This window comes from Bactrocera latifrons, unplaced genomic scaffold, assembly GCF_001853355.1.
Source record: "Bactrocera latifrons isolate USDA-ARS-PBARC rearing strain unplaced genomic scaffold, ASM185335v1 scaffold_3, whole genome shotgun sequence".
Taxonomy (NCBI): domain Eukaryota; kingdom Metazoa; phylum Arthropoda; class Insecta; order Diptera; family Tephritidae; genus Bactrocera; species Bactrocera latifrons.
In genome coordinates, this window is record NW_017536629.1 from 4,110,705 (window position 1) to 4,121,162 (window position 10,458).

General features: G+C 33.7%; 2 protein-coding genes across 2 annotated transcripts in view; both read left to right on the forward strand.

Moving 5' to 3' along the window:
* LOC108970346 (elongation of very long chain fatty acids protein AAEL008004) overlaps positions 1–6,289 on the forward strand; it is a gene marked incomplete at its 5' end in the record, with an annotated part of 50,526 nt that extends 44,237 nt beyond the window's left edge. Inside the window, 4 exon segments of the mRNA XM_018935673.1 lie at positions 1,519–1,626; positions 1,706–1,786; positions 4,494–4,955; positions 5,041–6,289. Of these exon segments, the coding sequence (XP_018791218.1) occupies positions 1,519–1,626; positions 1,706–1,786; positions 4,494–4,955; positions 5,041–5,259 (870 nt within the window). The 3' untranslated portion in view covers positions 5,260–6,289.
* Positions 6,290–8,983: 2,694 nt separating this feature from the next.
* Positions 8,984–10,458, forward strand: part of LOC108970479 (elongation of very long chain fatty acids protein AAEL008004) — a 40,390-nt gene continuing 38,915 nt past the window's right edge. Inside the window, exon 1 of the mRNA XM_018935897.1 lies at positions 8,984–9,359. The gene's annotated coding sequence lies outside the window, so the exon portion shown is untranslated. The remainder of the gene's footprint in view (positions 9,360–10,458) is intronic.

Sequence of the window (10,458 nt, forward strand, 5' to 3'; positions counted from 1 at the left end):
AAATTTAAAGCAACTTTTAAAAATTTTGTTGTTCTTTTTATTTTTTTATTTTTAAATTTAAATAATTGAGACAAAATACACTTTTTGGAACTGCATTGAATTTTAAGCATCGTTTGAACGTTTTTTATTTATTCTTATTTGTTCAATTAATTGAGATACATATGTATATATGTACATACATAAATATATTTGTTGAAAGTTCATTGAATGTAAATTACTCTGGTCAAAGCATAAGCAACACTTTTTGAGATTATATTTACTGATCGCACCAAAAATTATTGCTAGTTTATTCAACGTTTTTTTTTAACATTTTTCAAAATTCCAAAATTTTTTTAAAAATATTTCAAGTTCACTATTTATGCAACATTTTTTTAGGTATAACCGCATAAAACTTTTTTTCAAACATTTTTCAAAATTCCAAAATTTTTTTAAAATCATTTTCGTATCAAAATCACTGCACGCCATCTCATCAAAAAAAAAAAAATTTATGTATAATAAATATGTATAATAAATTTTTTTTCCTCAATTTTTGTCAACTCCGACCCACTGTGGCTCACATTGTCCCGCCATGCATCAAAACGAATTCACACCCGTGTAAATTTGCAAAGTTGATTTTGTTAATTGCATGGTGTGCAAATTATTATTATTAACGTCTATTTGCACATACATTATTTTCACCTCTTTTGTTTTCTTTTATAATTCGCCATTTTCTAGGCTTCGTTTGAGCTCCACATCATGGGTTTCAGCTCCAATTTGATTTCATTACAAAAGACTGCAATGTTTGGTCACATGATTGCCACCTCTGTTGACTGACATTAATGTTAACTTCATTATAACAGTGATTGTTATGTTGTTGCTGCAAATGATTTGTGGAAAAAAACGTCTTTTGCATATTTATTTTATGATGCTGAGCACCTTTATTTATGAGCACCCTTGTATGTGTATGTATGTGTGCAATCACGAAATCAAAGCTGGGCAATGATTGCTGTCATCTACTCTTTAACTTTGAAACATATGTATATATTTGTGTGTGTGCTTTGTGTTGCTTTTGTCCAAATTTTAACGTTTTCACGCGCCACCTTAACTATTGTTATCGCTCTTATGCGTTTGTTTGTGGTTGTTGTTGTTGTTGTTGTATATTTTGATCTTTTTGTTTGTTTAAATTTAATGCATTGGCACATTTAACGACAGCCTCTGTGCTCAATTTGTGCAGAAAGGAATGACTGAAGCTTGAAATTTATGCATGTCGCCATACACACACACACACATAGTTACGAATGCATACATATACATGCACTTAATGATAATTTTGCAATAAGCGTTAAATCAAGCGCTTTTTATATGCTCATATTCATGAGTTTTTATTGCGATTTTGCTGCCTTTGATTTTCTATGTTTGCTATGCTCAGCTTTTAGTTTAAATTTATTTATTTTATTTTATTTTATTTTTATTTATTACTTTTGACTTATTTGTCATATCATTGAATGTCTCTTTCTTTGCATGTTTATCGCTCGACAGGTGCTGGGCCCCAAATTGATGGAAAACAGAAAACCTTTTGAGTTGCGCAAAGTCTTAATCGTTTACAATTTCGCGCAAGTGCTGTTCAGCGCTTGGCTATTCTACGAGGTAAATATCCAATAAATGTATATGCACATTAAATTGATGATTTTTTTTTTTTAATGTTTTCCTCATTTTCACTCCACAGTCCTGCATTGGCGGCTGGCTAAATGGCTATAATATCAGATGCGAGCCTGTGGACTATTCGAATTCGCCACGCGCGTTAAGGGTATGTCGACGATAAAAATATTAATTAAATTTTTTAGTGGAAAAAATTTTCGGCGAACAAGAAAATACTTAGGCATCTTGCAAGCGCTCTTTAAAGAATTTATTTTTTTAATATTTTTGTTAATTATGTGAGGTTGCTATAAATGTTTGTAAAAATTTTAATTAAATAATGGCCTTTAATGGTGGAGTGATTGCAAAATATTCCAAAAAAAAAAAATATTAACAAAAATTTACTTTTACATTAATGTTATTTTTGTTTTTGTTGTAAATTTTATTTTGTTTTGGAAATTTCTTAATTGTGGGACAATAAAATGCTTGAATGTTTTCATAGTCAAAACTAATTTTGCAGAGAGTATAATAGTTTTATTTTTTTCAACTGTTATTTATAACACCTACAACTGAGTGAGGTAGACCTAGGGTTGCATATATCGATAGCAAAATGATGAAGTCGCCCATCATTCCTTTTATTGTCTTATCTTGCCATTAGCTTGAAGTTATTGAATGTAGCCAGGGTCGTAGAGATAGAGAGAGGCCCAGAAATGATTTCGTGAATTGTTCCAGCAGAAAAGTACGCAAAATATTGTTTCAAAGCACCGGAATTCCCAAATAACTCCGAACTCGGCAGGTATTGTCCCTCATTTCCACTCCACCCACCTTTCTTATAACAAAAAGGGTTAGAGAAAAGAAGCAAAAAACATTCTGTAAATACGGTGTAAACTTGGTATCTTGATAAGGTGAGTTTTTGAAATGTTAAATGTTTTCACTCGGACTGGTCTATATAAACCATGCGCACAAACCGAATCGGGTTTTTATTTTTTATTACAACCCAGCTAGAAAATGTACAACAGGGGATCTAACTATTCTTATGGACCGACACTTTCAACAATTTTTGGTTAATGTTTTATGTACGAAACGAGTTAATGCTAAAATGGTACGAAACGACCTGATTCTTTTGCAAAAACGAGGTATTACGTCCAGCATCAAACTAATGACGAGACGTATTTTTGTAAAGAACAACGAACCTCCAACAATCCAGCGTGGACAGGCGGTGCAACATTGTTGAGCACTTAGGTAAGCCGATTACCGCATCTCTCGGTCTATATCGCAAATCTCACCCCAGATCTTTGGCACTGTATGCGTGAGCGATGAGAAGATTGAAGAAGATAGAATCACGACAAGACGCTTTAAGATGACGCTTTAGCAAAAAGCTTTTGCGACACGAAACTCATAGGTGGACAACGGAAGCAACTGGCTCACGCTTTGGAAGGCCAAGTGCTTAGCGACCTGACTGCACTTGGAATGTCACAGACGTGACAAAACAAGGAATAAAAGCAACTGATGACGTTTTGTATCCTCAGCTCAGACCGACTAAAGGTTGTAGTGAAGAATAAGAAGAAAAATGGAGTCATTCCTGAGTCACCACATTCGCCAGATGTGGCTCCGTGTGTCTTCGAAACTATGCCAAATTAGAAAAATGTGAAATTATAGAAAAAAGAGTGCCAACTTCAAGGAAATAAAAAAATTGTGGCTGTGCGAAAGAAGTGTAATGTAAAACTTCTTCAATTCTTCATTTATAAGTACATGACGTCTCTAAATCTTTTATGACTTAAAATATATAATAAAAATTATATTGAAAAATCTGAGGTTATACACCTAACTAAATATACGCGAAAATAGTAAATAGTAGCTAATTTATGACGCGCCAGCAGCTGAAGCAGCTAAATTTAAATTTTCGGCCAGCAACCAGAAACTTGCTTGCCAACTCTTTATGAACAACAATTCTAACCAACTTTCTCAAATGCTTTTAGAGTCTGATGACTGCGCACCAGCGACAAGCTGTCTGTAAAGGCGAATATAAATTGGCATGTGACTTTAAATCGGTAGAGTAAAATGGATTTGAATTATTTGCAGAATTATGAGGTGTGTACGACTCCGAATTACAGAACTGACCACTTAAAACGCCCGTGTGTTTACATAGAATGGTGGTTTGAAAAAAAGTATATACATATAGTTTGGAAAAATAGTAGTAAAACTTAAAACATAGAGCAAAAGTAGACAAAAATTGCGAAAGTTATTCGATGACACGTATTCCAAAGCCTCTTGAGTGTAATCAATGCGCATAAATTAATTTTCAAATTGACAGTCGAATGATTCTGGCAAACATTATAATTAATATTGGGTAAACAGTAAGACAAGAATTCGTGGAAATTATTAGCATAAAGTTAACTCAAATTTGAGTCAGAGTTTAGGTATATTTTAGTGTAATCTAGACAAACACTTGACTTTCTAGGCAAAGAATTTAAATGAAATATTTATAAATAACGAGTCACACAGCTTTATCCGGGGGTTCTGACGACTCTTCAGTCAAATTTGGCTGTTGACTTGCATATCTTACGTTTGACTAGTGTTAAACAAGCATTATAACCTAAAAATAAATATCTAAACATTTATTAAAATTTGAAAAAAATAAAAAATTAATATAATTTTAAAATTAATTAAAAATATATATTTTTTTTCACTTACCGTCGTCTTAAACTACAACACCTATACAACACCTTTTAACTAAAATTCTGTTTTTTTTTTTCATTTGCCAAAATCCAAAATTATTTCCACAACACCTTTTAACCAAAATTTTAAATTTAAGTTTAATAAAAATATACCAAAAATTATACTAATAACATTATTACACACCTTTTTGCTCTACTCAGGTCGCACGGGGCTGTTGGTGGTACTACATCTCCAAATTCACCGAATTCTTCGACACATTCTTCTTTGTGATGCGCAAACGCTACGATCAAGTCTCGACGCTGCACGTGATCCATCACGGCATTATGCCCTGCTCGGTTTGGTGGGGCGTCAAGTTCACACCCGGCGGCCATTCGTCGTTCTTCGGCTTCCTCAACACCTTCGTGCACATCATCATGTACACGTATTACATGTTGGCGGCGATGGGACCCAAAGTGCAAAAGTACTTGTGGTGGAAGAAATATCTGACTGTCTTGCAGATGATACAATTCGTTTTGGTTATGGTGCACTCATTCCAATTGTTCTTCCGCAACGATTGCAATTATCCCATTGGTTTTGCATACTTTATTGGCGCACATGCGGCCATGTTCTATTTCCTCTTCTCGGACTTCTACAAACAGGCCTATCTCAAGCGCGAGCAGAAGGTGAGTGCTGGCTGTAAACAAGCAAAGCAAATAAAATATTGCGAAAGCATAAATTTTAATTCTCCATCTTACTTTCGTTTTGTAGAAGGAGAAAATCGCTGCCAATGGCAAGCTGAGCAACGGCTATGCAAATGGCGCTGTCAAGTCAAATGGTGAACTGCCCACAGAGATCAATGGCAATCTGAAAGTGGAGGACAATAACAAATTTGACGGCTACTACAAGTCCACGTTGGCGTCGCAACTGCCCAGTGACACAACAACAGCAACAACGAGACAGCGGATCTACGCCACAGCGCATAATTAATTTATAACCGTAATTTTACCTATTAATTTAAAAGAAAGAGAGCAAAAATATTAATGCAAACCTAAAAGTAATAGAAATGTAGCTTTAAGTTATTCGTTCTTAAGGCTTTTGTAGTTATTTGTATGTATGTATTTTAATAATTATATTATTAAAAGCAAGTAAATGCATGAAGAAAATATTCAAAATTGTGTACACATATACAAACATATAGTTACAATAGTTGGGAAGGCAAGCAGCGGCTTGAGCTGTGCTCTTTTGTCCAATGCATTAAAGTATTTTAAAGTGGAAGTTATTTAGTTGAAAAATACACGCATGCATATTTTTAAATCTATGTTTTTAAGTTACTAGCGTTTAAACGAATGTCATTTTGTATGTATTTAAATAATTAAATACGCATTTATGATATTTTCCAAAACCATCTAGCTCTCCGCACTCCAATCTACTTCGTAAAATGTTTCCAATTTACTTTTTGAAAAATGCTTCTAATTTACTTTGAAAGCTGTTTCCTAATTTATTTTCGAAAAATTGTATTTTACTATTTTCTAAAATTTTTTGGTCTAGCACAAACTAATTGTTTCAAAAATTCTAGAATTCCAATTATTTCTTTATTTGCTGGCATATTTTTAGTCACTCTCACTCTATAACTGTTAACACATTGCCTCTCCCTTGTTATTGTTTTCATTTGTTTTTGCTTATGCTTTATTGCAATACATTTTTGTGATTCTTTTGTACTTAAAGCCAAACTTTATTTTATTTAAGCGCACACAACTAGTTGCATTGTATTCTGTGTTTTGTTGTTGTATTGTAAAGCTTTGCTGGTGTTTTTCTAATATTGGTGTACTTGTATTTTATGCGGTTCATTGATTTATGCTTTTGTTTTAGTTTACTTTATAGAATAGAATAGCCTTTAAGCTATTAGTTTCGTATGAAAGTAGTTGCATAAGCAAACGTATAGATATGTAAATGCAATTAAAAGAAATGACAACTAACAGCAGTAAAATATATGTATGTATGTATACAAAAATTTGCAAGTGAATAAAACGTATTTAATATTTTTTATGATGAGAAGATTACGTGCAAGCGCATGTGTTTTATTTTATTTTAAGTGATCAATTGGCAGAAAGTCACTTTTATAAAGGACTATTCGATTTTGAATGGAAAATAAATGGACAAATTGTGTAATCGGATTTTGATTGGTGATGAAAATCTGTTGCGACAACTCTACAACACAAAAAAACATTTGTGAAACCTGGCAAACCAACCAAAGCAATGGCAAAGCTGAATATTTATGACCTGGGCGTATATGCAGTTAAAAGGTCGAACAAAGCGCATTTTCCAGATTTTTTTCTGAAAAAACTGTTAAACTTATTGATCCAAAAATGTGCACACATATTATAATATCTTTCAACTGCATTTTAAGTCTTAGTATTAGAAAAAATATTTGTGCGGAAAGAACTACTGTTGATCTCCGGGCGCTCCTCTCAAAAAAGGCGTTCTGCGGTGATCACTATATCTCTGAACTGGATCCTCTGTAACTAAAAACCACAAACAGATTCGTTAAAGTAATGTTATATTTAGGAAAGCAAATAAAAGGAATAAGCAAAAAAAAAAAAACTTTTTACAAAATGGCGGTTTCTAAAAAAAAAGCCATCTTGGACCAATAAAAAAAATATTTATCGGTGAGAAAAAATTTTCGGTTATTCTGTCTTAAAATTTGAGACGTTTTCGGGTAATGTGACCAACATGACCAACCGACTGTGAAAAAACTATTTTGAGAAAAACGCGTTTAAAGTTTTGAATGTACTTCCAACCATTCATTTAAATTTGAATTTTAATTACTTCGAAAGTATTCACCAGAACGATATGAAATTTTCTGTGTGTATTCTTAAAGACTTGTACATTAAGAAAATAAAACTAAATCGCAGATTGAAAATTACATGGGAAGCTTCGCTAACCATCCAAAGCAAGGTCAACGCCGAAGTAATATTCATGACCTGAAGTTGTAGTTGCTAGTATCAGAAAGGCATGAGTTTCCGAAACCGTGTGAAGCCATTAATGGTTCACGCTAATGGCAATAACTCATCACTTTGAAGTGAGCAATAAATGAACATAATTACCCGGCATTTGCGCTTATATGCGAGCCAATAATCTTGGTCGCTAAGCCGATGATCTTGTCCCAGCGGATGAAGGACTTAAGTTGTGTAATGACATTGGCCTTTCTCCCAAGGGGCAGCATTACCAGAAGGGTAAGCTTCACCAAGAAGTTCAAGGTTACCCTTAGCAGCAAGGCTGAATTTCATGATTTCACTATCGAGTACAATCAAAAGGTACATCGACCGGTTTCTCGAAAAGTCGGAGGGAATTGGTGCCCGTCCCTAAGGGAAATTTTCCGAGTATTTTTCAGGCAGAAGTCTTTACCATAAGTCGGTGCATAGAAATAAACCTCCAACGTAACTATCGCAACTAACGTATAACCATACTTAGCGATAGTCAATTGACACTTAAAGCAATATCTGCCTGTAAGATGAAATCACTACTGGTGCAGGAATGTAGGAAACGACTGAATGGGCTAGCGGAACGTAACCAAATGCACCTCATGTGGGTGCCCGACTGCAAAGGTATAACCGGGAATCCAAATAGGGATCACATTGCTTCGCTAACACCTAGGAGTACATTCAACTTTATTAATATGCTGGGGCCAGGTGAACTTTTGTGATTTCTGATAGGCCAAGGTGGCCGTGCAGTCCTGGCGCTGTACCTTTGAGGTGGCATCCACATATTTGTGAAGTTACACCTAAACACACGTTCACATATAAATTTAAAACACTGATTTTAAAACATGAGAACACGTTTATACCACTAATTTTCAACTAAAACCAACCCATACTCCAGAACTTTTAACTGAACGCGTTAGCTTCCTTGATTTGTGATTTTAAATTCACAATTTTAAACACGCGAAACGAAAATTAAAATGCGACGCTTGAAATGTCGGCGGAAACTGAGCTATACAGTTAGGACAGAGTTGCCGGTGTGCAAAAAATACTGTTTATTTCACTATTTGCATGTAATAAAAAGCATTAATCTATATGTAATTTTATAAGCCATCATATAATGTAAAAAATGATTAATAAGCGCCAACTGCACATATAAGTAAATAAATAAATAGTTTAAAGCTATTACTAATTAAATATCGCTATTATTTTCGGTTTCACCACTAATAAATATTTGGAAGCTTATGGATTAAATTGGAATTGACAGAGAACGTAAACTAGAGAACGTAAATAACAGCCAGAGAACGTCTATCGCAGAGATCGTTTATCATATACGTTCTTCGATTAAAACTTACGTTCTCTGATATACGTTCTGCGCTTTCATTTAGTCAAGATAGAAACCACATAATTGTGCGTGATTGAATGTAAACGGCAGAGTTGTATTCGGTCAAAATATTTTCAAATCTTTGAAATAATAAAATTGTGAATGATTTCCGTATTATTTAAGAAAAAAATTGTTTTTTGAATGCGAAGGAGTTTAAAGCATTTGTTCGCTTTCATAAAAAAATTTTTACGCAAACCTTTCTTTAATTTTTAAACTATCTGCAAATGCCCACACATTGCGTTTTAGTTACATTTGTCTGCCGAACTAAGTTATTTTTGTTGTGTGTGTGCACTTTATGGCAACCTCTGCTGCCTTTATTGACAGCTGTCAATAAGTTGGTGTGTGCTCGTGTGCGTGTAAAGTGAGCGGAGTATTTGGTCGCGCTGCCTACATTTAACATCAATTTAAAATAAGCTAGTTGCGGCCAATTTGTTTCGAGTTGAATTTTAGCCACTGTGAGGATCGGTACAACACTAACTAGCACTTAGTGCGCGCGTTATTTTTTCAATTTCTGCGGTTTAATTTCGGTCATTGACAGTTTTCATTCACTTTTCGTGAGCGTTTCTAGTGTACCCATAAAGGCAAAAAGTAACGACCGTTGTCAGTTAACAACTACCATCGCCCCGCCCGCGACAACAAACGCCAACAATAATTTGTGTGCATCCTATTAATTCAATCGGAGCAATTGTCAGCTTTATATCCGTTGTGTGTTGATTACTTAAAGTGTAAGTTACAATATGTATCATTAAAATATCCTTCAAGTGATTAGTCATCGGATACGGCAAAGGAATGTGGAAATGGCAATTTTTCCCAATAACCACTTGCCGCACCCTTGTGCCCTTGCGGCAAGCTAGATTGAGTTGTGAAAAATGTGAAATTGGAATTCCACCCATTTTTTGTTATCCATTTTTAGTGTTTGTGCAAGAAATTCAATGAAGAACATAGAGTTGAAAGAGAGAGGCAAATCAAAAAAAAGAAACTAAAAATAAAATAAAAGGAGAGAGCTAGAATTTGAGAGAAAAAGTAATTGAAAAGGAAACGAAAGCGTCACATGCGAAAGTGGCGCAACGTCGCTATTCTGACATTTATCTTTGATTCTGCTGTGGGCGATATTTATAGATAGCGGGTAAGATACCAGCAAGACGAGGTGTTTTAATTGGCATTTAAGCGTGTTTTGTTAGCTAATTTGTAATGCTGTGTGATTTATTTAGCTTAGAAAATGGTGTAAGAACTAAAATATACTTGCTGTTAGGTAGAAATTTGCTTAAACTAACTTGGAAAATATGACCCTGATATCATTTGCCGCGTGACATGATTTTCAGCTGAATGTCAATATACCGGCATTTTTTGTTTATTGTAATGTTATCTCCAGCCAGTGTTGCCAATGCAATTGTGCTTTTAAATGTAGGGAAAATACTATGTTCATTCCTTAACTGTCTTTAATAAGTGCATTGTGAAAATTACAAAAAATTATTCATTCATTACTGATACTGAAAAGTACATTGAAAAACAAGCACAACAACAAAATATGCATATGTATGTGTACTTACCTTATTGAGTTTTTGTTACAAAATGGTTAAAGAAAATTTGAGTTTTCGTTATACTATGGTTAAATTTTAGTTATTATATCTGTCAACGATTTCCATTTTTTTTTTTTTTTTTGATTATTTCTTTTTTTTTTTTTTTTTTTTTTTTGATTATACATTGTTTTGTATTTTAGGTGACGATACATATATTTTTATATTTAAAATTTGAGTTTGGGATATAAAGTGGTTATATTTGTTGGTTATCATGCACTCATATTGAAACAAAATTTGTTTTTTC